We start from the raw sequence: 19,762 nt of genomic DNA on the forward strand, positions 1-19,762 counted from the left end.
TTCTTGAGTTAGTTGTTAAAGGGGACCTCTCAGGTGCAATATGCACCCAGAACCCAGTTCTGGGTGCGTATTGCTAATTCCTGCCTTACTGTCCTTGTATACACTAGCATAGATAAAGAGATCTTTAGAAAAAGTATTTCTAAAGATCTATATCTTATGCTAATGACCATGGGGGACTAGTCCCATGGGCGTTATATCCCCCGAGTAGTCCGCCTTCTTAGCATGTTAGTATGCCCACAAGGGCCAACAGGGGCGTACTAACATGCTATTCAATTCAGCATCACCAGTGGTGACGAGCGTACCTGTGTTTGCTGCGACCGCATTTCTGAATGCCGGGCACTTCCGGTCAAGTGAAGTATGAAGCCGGGTGTATGTGTCCCAGCTTCAGAGAGGTCTAATGCGCATGACTGGAAGTGCCTGGCATTCAGAAGAGCGTTGACCGGGAACGCTGGTGACGCATTGAATATGTTAGTACACCCCTGTGGGGTAAAATCTGTGATCTATGGAAGTCCTCTCCCAGCACACTCACAGAAACTTGAGAGAGAGGTTAATGTAGCTAATGATTCTTTTTGCTATTTGAAGGTGTGACATCCTCCAGCGACAAATAGTGATAGTATGGTTATACTTTATTTTTGTCTGTTGTGTTATTTCTGTGATCTTTAGTTATGGTTATCTCAGACTAATTCGGAATAAGCTGCCTGCATGTCTATCACAGAGATACGTTGATTTTTCCAATGTTAAAGTAGATGGACGATAACGTTGCACCAGAGATAGTTGAGATTAGCTTTGATGCTTGATTGGGACTTTATAATTTGCTTTTTGCTATGTACAATCCGTGGTGTACCATGTCTGACTTGACTATTTTGTTAATAAAACAAAGTTAAAAAAAATTACTACTGCTACATACGTTACATATTAATCCTGGAGCCATGATGGATATCATAAAAAACACTAAATGAGGTTTCTTATGTGTCATTGATGATCTATCATCTCAGTTTATTCCTAAATCTATATTGTAGATGCACAGCCAGGGTTATCACACATACCGCTATCACACTGTCAGCCATATATAATCCGTATTTTAGCTGAATGAGGGAATTTATGGAAACAAAAACTGAAACACATAAAACAAAGGGAAAAGCAGGAGCCTTATACTGACCAGTCTCACGTGCGGCGGAAACGCTGCTTCTGGGGTTGCCCATACTACTTCTGGGGCCACTCAATAGCCTTCATACATATGCATTGCTTTCCCTGCCCACCGGCAGTTGCAGCGTCTCTGATTAGTTGCAGTCAGACCGCGCCGAACCCCCCCCCCCCCCCCCCCCCCGGTGTGACAGCGTGTCTGACGGCTTTCAATCACAGACTCTGTTATGTCTAGATTGGTGTAAAGATAAATTTTAAAAAATGGGGGTAGGGTCCCACATATTATGATACCAAGCGCAGATAATGGCTGTGTATCAACATAAGAGGAACCACATACGTATTTTTTTTAAAATTATTTAAATACATATCCCAATTTTGGAACCCAGCCATGATAAAGCAGGCAATCCTGGATGGCTGCAGGCTGCTATTTTTAGGCTGGGGGGGGTCCAGCCTGAGAATACCAGCTCCCAGCTGTTGGCTATATCATGGCTGGGTATCAAAATTGAGGGGGACCGCACACAGGTTTTAAAAATTATTCAAATAATTTTTATAAAAAGCCGCATGCAGTCCCTCTTAATTTCTAACACAGCCAAGATAAGCACACGGCTGGGGGCTGCAGCCTGTAGCCATATGCTTTACCTGTGCTAAGTATCCGAATATGGGGGGACCCTAAACCAATTTTATTTATTTTTACACCAATCTAAGAACTCATACAGCGTCTGTGATTGAAAGCAGTCAGACACACAGGGTGGGGGCGCTGTATGACTGTAACCAATCACAGACACCGGCACTGCCGATGGGCGAGGGTAGCAGTGCATATGTATGAAGGATAATGAGTGGCCCTGGAAGTAGCGTTCTAGCCGTGTGTGAGACCGGTAGGTATAACGCGCTTGCTCTAATTCCCCTATCCCTTCTACCACCATTTTAAAGCAAAACCTACAAATAATTCCTAAAAGGAATGGTCTGTTCCAAGAGGATAGACATAGAACCTAAAAGAATAGGTGACCCCTAAAGTAAAAAAACAAAATTGTTAATTAGGGGAAAATTCAAAAGTTACCACAGGACCACAATATAAATGCAAAAGTGAAAAAATATTTTTTTGAAATCATTTATAAAGGAAAGTGAAGCAGTAAAACAAGGAAGAGTGGCTGAGATGGAAAATGCCACACAAGGGGAACAGAGGAAAATACACTGCAACCAACCTCCCTAGTGACACCCAGTAATTAATAAATATTATTCTGTTTTTAATTGCCCTATCATTTTCCCTTTTGGATTGTGTCCATAGTTTTTCTCAGATTGGTCATTTACACCTATTGAGTATTGCGGAGTCGTCCATTAACTTCTGACAAGCTCCATCCTCTGTTGGCGATGATGTTGGTGGCATGTGCTCTCATGTGTTATTTTTTGATTTGTATGATTAAATTGTATATTATTTTTTTTACTCCGGATACTCTTTGGAGTGCTGGACTGATGTATGCACTGCCGTGTTTTGTATTTTGTGTCACTAAACAATTGTGCGGGTTTATATTTGCATATACTTTTTGTTTATGTAATATCATATCCTTGCAGTCATCAAATATCCTGACATTTATCAAGGCGGTATCTGCAATCTATACCCCTTTTTTGGTTATCAGTAATGATTCCACTTACTGAATGAGTTTGTCTTGCTCCTGGATACATTCATACTGTGCGCGTGCGATGTCCCGGCCTTCCGTGTGCCGTGGTTGTTGTGGCGTCACCGTGGAGATGGGGGGAATGACTTAGTCCTCCTCCCCCTTTTCCTTTGTGGGCTGCCGTCGCGTCGTGCGGAGGGGGGGGAGCAGGATGGCGTGACGCTGGGCACGTTGACCTGCTCTACTCTTTCCTCTATACATTCCCATGGACACATACGCGCCACGCGCATGCACTGTCCCGACTCCCGAGCGCTGTGGTTATTGTAGCATTGCCGTGGTGATGGGGGGGGGGGGAGGACGTATGTCCTCCATCTCATCACTCTCGGCGAGCCACTGCAGCATTATGTGGGGGAGCAGGACAACATGGCGCTGAGCATGCTGATTTGTTCTATTTGGGACTTTGTGAAAAGGGGAATTTAAACCCTCCCTTCCCCGTATAGCCACGTCTCCTGACAAAGCCGTTCGGGTCAAACGTATGTCAAGGTGCGTCCGGCCTCCCTGTGCCCCAGGTCCTTGTGTGCTAACAGCATGACTCAAGGTAATGTGGGTTTCAATGGTCTGTATGCTTATTGATGTACACAATCGCCTTATTTTTGAATGCTGCCTGGCACTGAAATGGTGTTGTTTTATGGGGGTCTGTTTGTGTTAGTGTCTGCTTATGAGGCGTACGCAGCATCACAGCAGTTACTAACCAGCTTAATTGCTGCTGTACAGACTTAAAGGGAACCTGTCAGCAGAAATGTCCCCTAAAACCTAACAGATTCCCCCTCTGTAGCTCCTGGGCTGCATTCTATAAAGGTCCCTGTTATGATTGTGCCCACTTTCTGACCGAAAAAAGGTGTTTATAAAGTTGTACCTTTTTGGCTTCTGATTCTGTAAATCTGTCACGGGGGCGGGCTGCCTGATGGCCGTTATTCTGTCCCCTGGTCCTGTATGCCGCCCCCATCGCTGATTTCAATACTTCTGGACGCCGCCCACTGCTCCAGCCATCCCCGCACATGCCCAGTGCCCATCTCTCGGGGATGAGCACTGTGCCCAGCGTCACCGCTGGTGACGTGCACGCAGGGTTAAGATTATGGGCGGTGCTGTGATGTTTATTCCTAAGCAACCGCCCATAATCGCGGGACCGCGCTTTCCCCCTCGGCCTGCTTCTGCTTCCTGCCTCGGGGCAAGATGGGAAGGAGGCGAAGTGAGGTCAGCAGCAGCGCGCTTGCGCAGAAAGAAGCAGGCCGAGGGGGAAAGCGCGGTCCCGCGATTATGGGCGGTTGCTTAGGAATAAACATCACAGCACTGCCCATAATCTTAACCCTGCGTGCACGTCACCAGCGGTGACGCTGGGCACAGTGCTCATCCCCGAGAGATGGGCACTGGGCATGCGCGGGGATGGCTGGAGCAGTGGGCGGCGTCCAGAAGTATTGAAATCAGCGATGGGGGTGGCATACAGGACCAGGGGGCAGAATAACGGCCATCAGGCAGCCCGCCCCCGTGACAGATTTACAGAATCAGAAGCCAAAAAGGTACAACTTTATAAACACTTTTTTTCGGTCAGAAAGTGGGCACAATCATAACAGGGACCTTTATAGAATGCAGCCCAGGAGCTGCAGAGGGGGAATCTGTTAGGTTTTAGGGGACATTTCTGCTGACAGGTTCCCTTTAATGAGTGGATGGCTCTGTGGATTGTCTATAGTGTGTGCAATCAAACAGTTTAACCCTGTGAGTCGCTGACCAGTTTTCAAATTTTTCTGGTTACTTATATGCTGCTGTAATTTCCTCTACTATATGTAATTAACCCTTTATTATTACTGGGTGTCACTAGGGAGGTTGGTTGGAGTGTATTTTACTCTGTTCCCCTTGTGTGGCATTTTCCATCTTAGCCACTCTTCCTTGTTTTATGGCTTCACCTTCCTTTGTAAATTATTTCAATAAAATATTTTTTCACTGTTGCATTTATATTGTGGTCCTGTGGCGACTTTTGGGTTTTCCCCTAATTAAAAATTTTGGCTTTATACTTTAGGGGTCACCTATTTTTTTAAGTGCTACACTATTTTAAAGCGCCTGATTCAGGTCCCTATAGACCTGGTTGCATCTGCCGATCCCGGGTATCTGCGGGTCCGCCCATCACTAGTCATTACTCCTCGCCGGGGCGATTACCTGTAGGATCCTCCTCTTTGCACCGCTTATCTCCCCACACATCGCTTTCTCCTTTGTCCATTATGGTTTTAAGATGACTCTTCCTCGGATATTTGCCTGGAGTTCAAAACTGTGAAAATAATGAATGTGCGATTTCAAAGACTGTGGAGGAGAGACAGGCGCATAGGGTCTTTACCAATAAAAACAATTATGAAAAATTACAAGGTGCACTCACCTATAGATGTTGTGAAAGTCACAACACCTAATGACGCATAATCGCTGGTGGAGACAGCTGCGGACTCGCAATAGTGGAAATGGATCTTCATAGGAAAACAGGGATCACCGCCGCGCTTGTCACTAATGACACTTAGTAGTTATTGTTACAAGTCATTTATTCAAATAGCATCTTCTAATATCAGATCTTCTGTGTCATTAATATACTGTCCTGAGGAAGGGGCAGAGACCCCTGAAACGCGTAGACCTGTATATGCTCTTTGAATAAATGACTTAGAACAATAACTACTAAGTGTTATTGGTGACTAGCGTGGCGGTGATCCCCATTTTCCTATAAAGATCCAAAATAATAAATGTAAAAGTTACAGACAGAAGGAAAACTCTTGTGGAATGTTCTAGATGGACACTTACTAGAATCTCGTGTGGCACCTGAGCCACCAATCGCTGCCGACATCACCACCTCCTATATCACCAGTGCTCTTCTCAGAGTCAGTACAGCGGCACCTAGTGGTAGAAGCAGGCGTCTCTGGAGCAGGGTCCGGTAAGTTTACCACATTACGACAAAATTATTTCTTTCATTATTTTGTCTTGACATTTCGGATGCCCTAACATTATTCAATTTTTATGATTCCCAAGTACTCTGAAGGAACTGACCTGCTTTCCTATCTAAGGGATCCCTTAAAGGGAACCTGTCAGCAGAAATTTCCCCTAAAACCTAACAGATTCCCCCTCTGCAGCTCCTGGGCTGCATTCTATAAAGGTCCCTGTTAGTATTGTGCCCCCTTTCTGACCCAAAAAAATACTTTATATAGAGGTACCTTTTTGGCTTTGGATTCGGTAAATCTGACACGGGGGCGGGCTGCCTGATGGCCGTTATTCTGCCCCCTGGTCCTGTATGCCGCCCCCATCGCTGATTTCCATACTTCTGGACGCCGCCCACTGCTCCAGCCATCCCTGCGCATGCCCAGTGCTCATCTCTCGTGGATGAGCACTGTGCCCAGTGTCACCGCTGGTGACGTGCGCGCAGGGTTTAGATTATGGGCGGTGCTGTTATGTTTATTAACAAGCAACCGCCCATAATCGCGGGACCGCGATTTCCCCCTCAGCCTGCTTCTTTCTGCGCAAGCGCGCTGCTGGTGACCCCACGTCACCTCCTTCCCATCTTGCCCTGAGGCAGGAAATAGATGGGAAGAGCGCGGAGCGTCTCCTCCTGATCGGTGTTACTGCTCCGCGCTCTTCCCATCTATTTCCTGCCTCAGGGCAAGATGGGAAGGAGGTGACGTGGGGTCACCAGCAGCGCGCTTGCGCAGAAAGAAGCAGGCTGAGGGGGAAAGCGCGGTCCCGCGATTATGGGCGGTTGCTTGTTAATAAACATAACAGCACCGCCCATAATCTAAACCCTGCGTGCACGTCACCAGCGGTGACACTGGGCACAGTGCTCATCCACGAGAGATGAGCACTGGGCATGCGCAGGGATGGCTGGAGCAGTGGGCGGCGTCCAGAAGTATGGAAATCAGCGATGGGGGCGGCATACAGGACCAGAGGGCAGAATAACGGCCATCAGGCAGCCCGCCCCCGTGTCAGATTTACCGAATCCAAAGCCAAAAAGGTACCTCTATATAAAGTCTTTTTTTGGGTCAGAAAGGGGGCACAATACTAACAGGGACCTTTATAGAATGCAGCCCAGGAGCTGCAGAGGGGGAATCTGTTAGGTTTTAGGGGAAATTTCTGCTGACAGGTTCCCTTTAAGGACCCCATATCCTTAAATGGCAAGGAAAATTTCTTTGCAGCCTTGGTAATGGCAACATCCAGTTTGGGGGCTCTGTCCCAGAAGGAACAGGCCACCTCCTCAAAGGGGCATTTCCTCTTGAAGGTCCCTGGAAGGGAAGTTCTCTTGTCTGGTTTCTTCCATTCCCTGGAAATGAGAGACTGAATCTTATCCACCACTGGGAACGTACGGTGCTTTTTCCGATCTAGCCCGCTAGACATGCGGTCCTGCATTGTCTTCTCAACCTTCTCTTCCTGGATACCCATATTTCCTAACACTGATTTGACTAATTTTCCTGTGTTTTCTACAGGGAAACAATAACGGGCACCAGAATCACTATCAGAGGAGGAAGGGGAAAGTGAATCAGAGGAATCACATTCACCTTCAGCTTTATCTGGACTGCTCTTTAGGGGGGCTCTTTATGTGAACTTTCACAGAGATGACTCATCCTTCAGAAGCAGAATAAAAGGTGGTACCGACTAGAAGGAGGAATGTTCACATCAGCTGATGAGTCTCCTCTGGAGGGCTCCCTGGATTTACCAGACGTCACTTTATACTGACCGGCCCCTTCATTACTCTTCCCTGAGTGTCGACTACTTGGGGTAGTTGCACGGCTGTCTCGACCTTTACCGGACGTCGTCTTTTATAGGTGAGGCAGGTCGTGGCCTTGAAGTTTTTTCTCCAGATGGTGAAGTTTGTCGCTTCATTTGTTGCTGCGACTGCCGCTGTGGACACTGCTGCGACCGCTGAGGTGACTGCTGTGGCGACTGATGTGGCGACTGATGTGGTGACTGCTGTGGCAATTGCTGTGGCAACTGCAGCTGCTGTTCGTCATCCATGTTTTGCTGGGGAGCAAGGCTGAATGATACCTAGCCTGCTCCCTCCGGCATTCAGTTTTAAAAAGCCCTCCAATTGTACCACCCACGTCACTTCCGCCGAAAATGAGGTTAGTATTACGTAATCCGGGATTCCCTTTTCAGTAATTCCTGTGCATGCGCAGCCGGCCCCCACCTTCCTTGGATCTGGAAAGATAGTGCTGCGCTGCATCCAGGGGCTCACTCCCGCCTCCCCGCACTTACCGGGTAAGGACCTGTATTTTATTGCTGCGGCAGCATCCTGGCACCAACCCGGTCCCCGTGGAGAGTGGTGTCAGATAAACAAGGGAGACATCCCCGTCAGCGCACCCAGATCAAGCCCCCCTGGGCCACTGAGGAGCGCGCTCTGATCATCCGCCGACCGAGGCAGAGCTTGTGCCGCTGCCTGATCCGCTGGCCCGGACCGAAACATCCAAAAGGGGCCTCCTGAACCGCCATCTGGAGGTTCCCCGTGCAAGGACAGGAAACCAACTGATGCGGGGAGAGGTGCCGCCCCTTTTTATCCTGGATGTTTCCTGTCCATGAAGGGCGGATTCCCTCTCTCGTGGTGCAGTCATGGGTGATGGAAAAAAATTGGTATTTATTTCAGTTGTCCAGTCTTGATGATAGTGTTCCTGCATTATATATTTCTAATATTCATATACGATATCTGGATGTATTATTAATTTCAGTGGAAGCTATATCAGACTACCCTATATAGCCACCAATGTTGTGAGGACCGTGACTATGCCAGGAACCCCTGTTGTTCTTGTTGCTTTTAATCACATGGTGTGTCCACCTTATTTGAAGAATCCAAATCAATAAATATATTTTTTCACCTGCAATCAAGACGTCTGGTCGTTTTTTCTTTTTGCTTTCCTTTTGGTTGTTCCAATTGCGACCGGTCCAGTATATACTGTATATGTAGTCAATCAGTTGCTGTCAATGGTGCATTAGACTCCTAGATTTATATGCAAATAATCAATATGCAACTATTTTCCCTGTTGATTTTGCTTTTCTGTAGACAGGGAAAGAGGCAGACAGAGGCAGACGGACACTTGGAGAGGCAGACGGACACTTGGAGAGACAGACGGACACTTGGAGAGACAGACGGACACTTGGAGAGACAGACGGACACTTGGAGAGACAGACGGACACTTGGAGAGACAGACGGACACTTGGAGAGACAGACGGACACTTGGAGAGACAGTTACTATCCTGGGCAATGTCGGGTAGTACAGCTAGTGATTATATACATACAGTACAGACCAAAAGTTTGGACACACCTTCTCCTTCATAGAGTTTTCTTTATTTTCATGACTGAAAATTGTAGATTCACATTGAAGGCATCAAAGAAGGGAATTTTGTTTACTTACCGTAAATTCCTTTTCTTCTAGCTCCTATTGGGAGACCCAGACAATTGGGTGTATAGCTACTGCCTCCGGAGGCCACACAAAGTATTACACTTTAAAAAGTGTAACCCCTCCCCTCTGCCTATACACCCTCCCGTGCATCACGGGCCCATCAGTTTTGGTGCCAAAGCAGGAAGGAGGAAACTTATAAACTGGTCTAAGGTAAATTCAATCCGAAGGATGTTCGGAGAACTGAAACCATGAACCAAAAGAACAATTCAACATGAACAACATGTGTACCCAAAAGAACAAACAGCCCGAAGGGAACAGGGGCGGGTGCTGGGTCTCCCAATAGGAGCTAGAAGAAAAGGAATTTACGGTAAGTAAACAAAATTCCCTTCTTCTTTGTCGCTCCATTGGGAGACCCAGACAATTGGGACGTCCAAAAGCAGTCCCTGGGTGGGTAAAAGAATACCTCGATAAAAAGAGCCGAAACAACGGCCCCCTCTTACAGGTGGGCAACCGCCGCCTGAAGGACTCGCCTACCTAGGCTGGCATCTGTCGAAGCATAGGCATGCACCTGATAGTGTTTCGTGAAAGTGTGCAGACTCGACCAGGTAGCCGCCTGACACACCTGCTGAGCCGTAGTCTGGTGCCGCAATGCCCAGGACGCACCCACGGCTCCGGTAGAATGGGCTTTCAGCCCTTGATTGAGATGAAAAGTGGACACCACCTTAGGGAGAAAGTCCGGGACCGGACGCAGAACCACCTTATCCTGGTGAAATACCAGGAAAAGGCCTTTACATGACAGCGCTGCAAGCTCTGACACTCTACGGAGTGAAGTAACCGCCACTAGAAATGCCACCTTCTGCGAAAGACGTGATAGAGAGACATCCCACAGCGGCTCAAAAGGTGGTTTTTGAAGAGCCTGTAGAACCATGTTGAGATCCCAGGGTTCCAGCGGACGCTTGTAAGGTGGGACTATGTGGCAAACTCCCTGCAGGAACGTGCGGACCTGCGGAAGCCTGGCTAGACGCTTTTGAAAAAACACGGAAAGCGCCGAGACTTGACCTTAGAGAGAGCCGAGAGACAACCCTTGTCCAATCCCGATTGAAGGAAGGAAAGAAAACTGGGTAAGGCAAACGGCCAGGGGGTAAACCCCCTCTCAGAGCACCAGGCTAAGAAGATCCTCCAAGTTCTGTGACAGATCTTGGCTGACGTTGGTTTCCTGGCCTGTCTCATAGTGGCCACACAGTCAGGTTGAGGGCCGCAGAATTCAGATGGAAAAATGGCCCTTGAGATAGCAAGTCTGGTCGGTCTGGGAGCGCCCACGGTTGCCCCACCGTGAAATGCCACAGATCGGGGTGCCACGACCGCCTCGGCCAATCTGGAGCGACAAGAATGGTGCGGCGGCAGTCGGACCTGATCTTGCGCAACACTCTGGGCAGCATTGCCCGAGGAGGGAATACATAAGGCAGTTGAAACTGCGACCAATCCTGAACTAAGGCGTCCGCCGCCAGAGCTCTGTGGTCCTGAGACCGTGCCATGAATGCCGGGACCTTGTTGTTGTGCCGAGACGCCATGAGATCGACGTCCGGCGTTCCCCAGCGGCAACCGATCTCTTGAAACACGTCCGGGTGGAGAGACCATTCCCCCGCGTCCATGCCCTGGCGACTGAGGAAGTCTGCTTCCCAGTTTTCTACGCCTGGAATGTGAACCGCGGAGATGGTGGAGGCTGTGGCCTCCGCCCACAGCAGAATCCGCCGGACTTCTTGGAAGGCTGGACGACTGCGAGTGCCGCCCTGGTGGTTGATGTACGCAACCGCCGTGACGTTGTCCGACTGTATGCGGATCTGCCTGCCCTCGAGCCACCGATGGAACGCCTTGAGGGCTAGATACACTGCCCTTATCTCCAGAACATTGATCTGAAGGGAGGACTCTGTCAGAGTCCAGGTTCCCTGAGCCTTGTGGTGGAGAAAAACCGTTCCCCATCCTGACAGGCTCGCGTCCGTCGTGACCACAGCCCAGGATGGGGGCAGAAAGGATTTTCCTTTCGACAGAGAAGTGGGGAGAAGCCACCACTGAAGTGAGGTCTTGGCTTCCAGAGACAGAGAGACGTTCCTGTATAAGGACGTCGGCCTCTTGTCCCATTTGCTGAGAATGTCCTATTGGAGAGGACGCAGATTAAATTGCGCAAATGGAACTGCCTCCATTGCTGCCACCATCTTCCCCAGGAAGTGCATGAGGCGCCTCAAGGGGTGCGACTGGGCCCGAAGAAGGGATTGCACCCCTGTCTGCAGCGACCGCTGTTTGTCCAGCGGCAGCTTGGCCATCGCTGAGAGAGTATGAAACTCCATCCTGAGGTACGTCAGTGACTGGGTCGGAGACAATTTTGACTTTGTAAAATTGATGATCCACCCGAAACCTCTGGAGAGTCTCCAGAGCAACGGTCAGACTGTGTTAACAAGCCACCCAAGAGGGTGCCTTGACTAGGAGAACGTCTGGGTAAGGGATCACCGAGTGGCCCTGAGAGTGTAGGATCGCTACGACGGATGCCATGACCTTGGTGAAGACCCGTGGGTCTGTCGCCAGGCCGAAAGACAGTGCCACAAACTGAAGGTGTTCGTCCCCGATGGCGAAACGTAGGAAGCGTTGATGCCCTTGAGCGATCTGCCATGGAGATAGGCATCTGTGATGTCGATTGATGCTAGGAAGTCTCCTTGGGACATCGAAGCGATGACAGATCGGAGGGATTCCATGCGAAACCGCCTGATTGTCACATGTTTGTTGAGCAATTTGAGGTCCAAAACGGAACGGAATGAGCCGTCCTTTTTTGGCACCACGAACAGATTGGAGTAAAAACCGCGACCGCGTTCCTGAGGGGAACGGGGATCACCACTCCTTCTGTTGTCAGAGTGTCCACCGCCTGAAAAGCGCAACGGTCCGTTCGGGGGGCGGAGATGTTCTGAAAAAAACGAGTCGGAGGACGAGAGCTGAACTCTTATCCTGAAACCGTGAGACAGAATGTCTCTCACCCATCGGTCTTGGACATGTGGCCCCAGGCGTCGCAAAAGCGGGAGAGCCTGCCACCAACCGAGGATGCGGTTTGGGGCGGCCGAAAGTCATGAGGAGGCCGCCTTGGAGACGGTGCCTCCGGTGGTCTTTGGAGGACGTGACTTAGACCGCCGTGGAGAAGAGCTCCTCTGGCTCTTCTGTGGCCTGTTGGACGAGGAGGGCTGGGACGATTGAGAAGCCAAGGACACAACCTGCGGGGCAGAGATATGTGCGACCGCATTAATCTCAGCCAGAGAAGCTGAGATAGCTTGGAGAGCCCTCACGGCTGCGAAGGCCGGAGCAAAAGATGCGCCTATGGCTTCAAAGATGGATTTCATCATAAGCTTTATTTGCCTGTCAGTGGCATCCATGAGAGATGAACCATCTGCCACTAATACTACGGATCTAGCCGCCAGTCTGGAGACTGGAGGATCCACCCTGTGACACTGAGCCCAACCCTTAACTACGTCAGGGGGGAAAAGGGTAACGTGTGTCATTAAGGCGCTTAGTAAAGCGCTTGTCCGGAAAGTTCTGTGCTTCTGGACAGCCTCTCTGAAGTTAGAGTGATTGAAAAAAACGCACTCCGTGTACATTTGGGAAACCTAAACTGGTGTTTCTCCCGCTGTGAAGCCGACTCCTCCATAGGAGAAGATGGGGAAGAGAGGTCTAGCACCTGGTTGACGGACGCTATAAGGTCGTTTACTATGGCGTCCCCTTCAGGTGTATCCAGATTGAGCGCAACGTTAGGTTCAGAGCCCTGAGCTGCGACCTCCGCTTCATCCTTAACTACGACAGTGAAGTCGTGGAAGGTTCCCAGCGAGCCCGGTTAGCCTGTGTGAGGCCGCGGTCCGTGTCGGAGTTCTCACCGTGGGATCTGGGTGTTACCCCAGGAGCCCCTTGTTATACCGACCCAGAGGGGCCTGGGGGCGATGAACTCACAGATCCCTGGCCCTGTGTTACCGTTCTGGACTGCAAAGCTTCCAGCTTAGCAGCCCCTCTGTTCATAGACTGGGCAATGGAATGACTCAGAGAGTTGCTCAGTCAAACGTGCAAACTCTGTCCCTGCCATCTGTGCAGTGGAAACCGGTGGTACCACCTGAGCCGAGGGTCCCACCCGTGCCAGAGGCTCCGGCTGAGTGAGTGCCCCAGGGGCCAAGCATTTGCAATGATAGGTGGAACCTGCCGGCAATATAGCCGCACAAGAGGTACAGGTTGCAAAGAAAGCCTGTGCCTTGGCACCCTTACTTACTTACTGTTTGCGGACGACCTGCTGATGTCACCTCTTAGTAATCAGCGAGGGTATATAGCCAAAAGCAAATAGTGCTGCCGAACAGTGAAATCATATACCATATAAATATATATATAAATATATATATATATATATATATATATATATACACACACACACACTTCGGCACCTAAGGGGGGCCAGCACCCGATTGGGAAACTGGTGCCCCACAGTGCACAGTGAGGGGGGAGGAGGATACCAAGTATGCTCCAGCCCTCACTGCCGACGTCCCGTCGGCCGTCCCGTCGTTACCCCTGACTGGCAGGCCCGGGAACGGGAGTATATGGTACTAGGCCGCAAGAGCCGGGGACTAAAGTTAAAGACGCGGCCGGCAAACAGGCGCGGTCGGCGCGGTAGTCCCGGTCTCACAAACCACACAGCAACCGCTGCGGCGTTTGTAACCCAGGTGCTGTATGCAGCGTCCCCCAAAGGGGACACAGAGTACCTTATGGATGCAGGGCTCTGTCCCTGATGATGTCCTGTCTCCTGTCCGTCAGAATCCCCCAGGGGCTGCGGATGGAGCCCGGTCCCAGTGCATGGCGACCGGTTAGGAACCCCCTCTCCTAGAGCTGCAGTGCTGCCGAACAGTGAGCACATTCTGAGATCTCCACCGGCAGAATCATGCCATATAACAATGGCTGCCGGCGTTCCGAGGGGAGGAGGGAGCCGAGGGCGGAACCACAAAAGTACGGGAATCTGCGCCCCATAGTGAACAGTGAGGGGGGAGGAGGACAGCGAAGTGTGCTCCAGCCCTCACCGTCGGCGTCATACCGACCGTCCCGCCCTTCCCCCTGACTGGCAGGCCCAGGGGCGGGAGTTTAATACACTAGGCCGCAAAAGCCGGGGACTAAAGTAAAAACCGCGGCCGGCAAACAGGCACGGTCGGCGCGGTAGTCCCGGTCAAAAAAAAAAAAATCACACCGCAGTCGCTGGAGCGTCTGAGGCCAAGGTGCTTCATGCACCGTCCCAAAGGGGACACCGAGTACCTGTAGATGCAGGGCCATGTCCCTGATGATACTCCATCTCCTGTCCGGCAGATACCACCAGGGGCTGCGGAGGGAGCCCGGTCCCAGTGCCTGGATGACCGGTTAGGATCCCACTTCACCCAGAGCCCCTAAGGGATGGGGAAGGAAAACGGCATGTGGCTCCAGCCTGTGTACCCGCAATGGGTACCTCAACCTTAACAGCACCGCCGACTCAGTGGGGTGAGAAGGGAGCATGCCGGGGGCCCTGTTAGGGGCCCTCTTTTCTTCCATCCGATATAATCAGCAGCTGCTGCTGGCTAAAATGTGGAGCATTGTGTGAGTGTCAGCCTCCTTCAACACAAAGCATAAAAACTGATGGGCCCATGATGCACGGGAGGGTGTATAGGCAGAGGGGAGGGGTTACACTTTTTAAAGTGTAATACTTTGTGTGGCCTCCGGAGGCAGTAGCTATACACCCAATTGTCTGGGTCTCCCAATGGAGCGACAAAGAAACTATGAATACGTGGAATGAAATACTTAACAAAAAAAGTGTGAAACAACTGAAAATATGTCTTATATTCTAGGTTCTTCAAAGTAGCCACCTTTTGCTTTGATTACTGCTTTGCACACTCTTGGCATTCTCTTGATGAGCTTCAAGAGGTAGTCACCGGAAATGGTTTTCACGTCACAGGTGTGCCCTATCAGGTTTAATAAGTGGGATTTCTTGCCATATAAATGGGGTTGGAACCATCAGTTGTGTTGTGCAGAAGTCTGGTGGATACACAGCTGATAATCCTACTGAATACACTGTTAGGGCATGTGCCCACGGGACTATGTTCCTGCGGATTTTGCCGCGGAAAACCTGCGGATTTATCTGGATTTTCCAGATAAATCCGCAGCTTTTAGCATGTACAGACACTCCCCATGTTACCCTATGGGACATGGGGAGTGCTGTGTCCACACTGCGGAAAGTGCGGCTGCGGAATCTCCTGCGGAGATCCCGCAGCCGCACCTAACTGCATGTCAATTATTCATGCGGATTTACCTGTGGATGTCCCGGCCCTCCGCTATGGAGATAGGGGTCGGGAGGTAAAGCTGACAGGTGTCAGGGTCGGAGCCCTGACACATTGGCTAGGTGGCATACGGTGACCCGTGTCTAGCAGGAGACGGGAAGACGGCTCGGCAGATCCGAGGTGGACCGGGACAGGGTAGGAGCCTGCCAGTATCGACACTGGAGACCCGACCGGAAACCGTGCGCAGAGGGGGTACGAGGACCCTGAAGCCAGGATCGGAACCAACGGCCTAGCTAATTAACCGATTGAGGGCAGGATTATAGGTCCTGAACCAACCTAAGTCCCGAAAAGAGACAACCACCCACAGAGAGGGACAGGGAATCTGCCAGGGCCCGGAAGATCCCACGGGTCAGCGTCAGCGGGCACGGCTCCCAACAATAGTATCGGGAGCGGACTCCCGCGTTCCACACCGGGAAGTCCACCACATCACAACACAGTGCAGAGGAAAGGGACACAGACCACCAGCCTGGGTGGGGGGACCACAGTACACCCGACCGCGGCAGCCGGCCATCAACACCTTGGTTAACCATTGGACTTATCTGATTTCTTTAACCGTGAGTAAGCTGAGACTGCCTGGTTTGACCAGGCGTGCCCTGGCCCCTGCCATCACAGTCCCTTAACCAAGTCACCGGGTCCCAGGGCAACCATCCCTACCCACAGAGGGGTTAACAACCAGCTGCCATCCTATCGCCCCGGGTGTCCCACAGCCGTAGCGGTGGTGCCACATCTCACCACACACCGTGGGTGGCGCCACAGACTGATTACGGCAAATACGTCCCCCTTTAATTCGGAGTGTCCGCGTGATCCCCGGGTCCGGAGGATTCCTCGAGCCACACTGTGGGTCCGGATCCGAGCGGCCCGGCTGCTATTGACGTGGGGGCGGCACACAGTGGCAAAAACCATCAAGCATAATAAAAAGAAAAACTGGCTCACATGAGGACCGCCCCAGGAAAGGAAGACCAAGCGTCACCTCTGCTGCGGAGGATAAGTTTATCCGAATCACCAGCCTCAGAAATCGCAGGTTAACAGCAGCTCAGATTAGAGACCAGGTCAATGCCACACAGTTCTAGCAGCAGACACATCTCTAGAACAACTGTTAAGAGGAGACTTTGTGCAGCAGGCCTTCATGGTAAAATAGCTGCTAGGAAACCACTGCTAAGGACAGGCAACAAGCAGAAGAGACTTGTTTGGGCTAAAGAACACAAGGAATGGACATTAGACCAGTGGAAATCTGTGCTTTGGTCTGATGAGTCCAAATTTGAGATCTTTGGATCCAACCACCGTGTCTTTGTGATACGCAGAAAAGGTGAACGGATGGACTCTTCATGTCTGGTTACCATTGTGAAGCATGGAGGAGGTGTGATGGTGTGGGGGTGCTTTGCTGGTGACTCTGTTGGGGATTTATTCAAAATTGAACACATACAGAACCAGCATGGCTACCACAGCATCTTGCAGCGGCATGCTATTCCATCCGGTTTGCGTTTAGTTGGACCATCATTTATTTTTCAACAGGACAATGACCCCAAACACACCTCCTGGCTGTGTAAGGGCTATTTGACTAAGGCTATGTGCACACTAGAAAAAGGATTTTTCTTAAGAAATTTCTTGAGAAAATGTCTAGAGAGTGAAGGATTAGCGCACCTGCGTTAAAAAACGCACCAAACACGCACCTGCGTTTTTACCGCGATTTGGTGCGTTTTCGGTGCGTTTTTACCGCTGGTTGCTCCCTGCGTTATTGTGCCATTATCTATGGTAACTAACGCAGTTAGCTGCAGAAAAGAAGTGACATGCTCATTCTTTTTCTTAAGAAAATCTACAGAAAGAATTTTCTTAAGAAAAAAACGAAGTGTGCACAGCTAATTTTATATATAGGTTTGGCTGGGGAATGTCTGCAGAAAGGTTACAAGAATTTCTCAAGAACTTTCTGCAGCAAAAACGCACCAAAAACGCAGGTAAAAAACGCAGTGTGTGAACACAGCCTAAGAAGGAGAGTGATGGGGTGCTACGCCAGATGACCTGGCCTCCACAGTCACCAGACCTGAACCCAATCGAGATGGTTTGGTGTGAGCTGGACCACACAGTGAAGGCAAAAGGGCCAACAAGTGCTAGGCATCTCTGGGAACTCCTTCAAGACTGTTGGAAAACCATTTCCGGTGACTACCTCTTGAAGCTCATCAAGAGAATGCCACAAGTGTGCAAAGCCGTAATCAAAGCAAAAGGTGGCTACTTTGAAGAACCTAGAACATAAGATATATTTTCAGTTGTTTCACATTTTTTTGTTAAGTATTTCATTCCACATGTGTTCATTCATAGTTTTGATGCCTTCAATGTGAACCTACAATTTTCAGAGTCATGAAAATAAAGAAAACTCTTTGAATGAGGTGTGTCCAAACTTTTGGTCTGTACTGATCTCTCTCTCTCTCTATGCAGATACTCAGTTGCACCATGTATATAAGACAGGACACGTATGCTCAGCTCCAGAATATATGCTGCAAGCCATTATATACACAGCTCAACACTATATACTGTGGAGCTGTGTATATACTACATAGTGTAGAGCTGTGCCAGTGTATATACTGTAGCGCAGATTCCATAATATATACACAGGACCAAACTATATAAACATCTATCTATCTAATTATATATATATATATATATATATATATATATATATATATATATATATATACCTATACACACACCTCTACATTATATACTATATATACCCAGCACCATACTATACTCTGCTGTATACATCACATATGATACACAAAGACTGGTGTTTATACATCCCATGGGAGATATTAACTGCAGGCATATATCCTGGCTTATATACAGATGCATATATATATAGGCAAGATTCCACACACATGGACACAGGCAGGTTTATATACTGTATATATATTTACGTATATGTATCCTTACCTCAGAGGAATGGCAGTGTGTGTGTGCTGCTCAGCAGTGTGTGTCACCATGAGGCGGCGGGGGGGGGGGGGGGTGTAAAAGGGGCTAACTGGAAGTGACAAAGCTGGAGCAGCAGGAAGTGGGGCATGGAATGTGTATAAGGAATAGAACAGGAAGTGCGGCCAAGAAAGGAGGAGCAACAGGACGGAAGTGGGGCAATATGTGTACAATAAAGATAGCTGAAGTAAGGAATAAGAAGGACAATATAAAGAACAAATATATATTATATATAAGAGCAGAAATGTACTGAAAAGAGAGTGGAGATAACAAAAATTAGGAAAGAGAAAATTGGAAAGAAAAGAAATGATACAAAAGAAAAATTGCAGCAAAATCTATAAAGCAACGAAAAGGCTCCAATAACCAGATTAGACCTGGGGAAAGGGAAAGATAGGGATCGGGGTGGGGGGGAAATGGAGGAATGCAAATCGAGTAAATAGTATCGTATAGAGCAGTCATGGCGAACCTTTCACAGGCCGAGTGCCCAAACTGAAGCCCTAAACCCATTTTTTTTCCCGAAGTGCCAACTATTATGTAAATAGTTGATTTTAACCTTACCTTTGCCGTCTTCTCTTCTCTTCAGCAGGGGGCATCTCGCTCATGCTTACCACACATTGAAGCTGAGCCCCTGCCCTTTCCAGACACAGCAGTTGGATTGATCTTTTTGGAAAAAATTGCAGCATATTAGACAGAGATTTTAGCCTGGAATGCAATCAGATGTCACCCTGTAATCCACATCTACATTTCAAAGTCTGAACATCTTGAAATCCCATAAAGACGTACGAGTTGCTCCCCTCCCCTTTCATTGTGTAGTTCTGCCCCCCTTCCTGGCCACTTTGTGGTAAACATGTCCCCCATTCTGATATATATTTCCTACATTCTGGTATATTTGTCCACATCATGGCCCCATCCTGGTAAATGTACCCCATTCCTGGTAAATGTACCCCATCCTGGTAAATGTACCCCATCATTGTAAATGTATCCCATCCTGGAATGTTCCCCCATGCTGTTAAATGACCCCATCCTGGTAAATGTACCTCATCCAGGCATGTTCCCTTATCCTGGTAAATGTCCCCTTTCCTGGTAAATGTACCCCATCCTGATAAATGTCACCCTTCCTGCTAAATGTTCCCCATCCTGGCATTTTTCCTCATCCTGGCATGTTCATGTACCCCCATCCTGGCATGTTTCTCCCCATCCTTTCATGTTTCCCTCCATTCTGGTAAATGTATCCCCCCATACTGGTAAATGTACCCCTTCCTGGCAT

General features: G+C 49.3%; 1 protein-coding gene across 1 annotated transcript in view; it reads right to left on the reverse strand.

The window, feature by feature from the left end:
• Nucleotides 1–18,514, reverse strand: part of LOC142246725 (uncharacterized) — a 329,582-nt gene extending 311,068 nt beyond the window's left edge. Inside the window, exons 1-3 of the mRNA XM_075319778.1 lie at nt 18,460–18,514; nt 8,642–8,763; nt 4,968–5,076 (exon numbers count right to left, since the gene is read on the reverse strand). Coding sequence (XP_075175893.1) covers nt 4,968–5,028 — 61 coding nt within the window. The 5' untranslated portion in view covers nt 5,029–5,076; nt 8,642–8,763; nt 18,460–18,514. The remainder of the gene's footprint in view (nt 1–4,967; nt 5,077–8,641; nt 8,764–18,459) is intronic.
• Nucleotides 18,515–19,762: the final 1,248 nt, after the last annotated feature.

Source organism: Anomaloglossus baeobatrachus, chromosome 7, assembly GCF_048569485.1.
Source record: "Anomaloglossus baeobatrachus isolate aAnoBae1 chromosome 7, aAnoBae1.hap1, whole genome shotgun sequence".
Taxonomy (NCBI): domain Eukaryota; kingdom Metazoa; phylum Chordata; class Amphibia; order Anura; family Aromobatidae; genus Anomaloglossus; species Anomaloglossus baeobatrachus.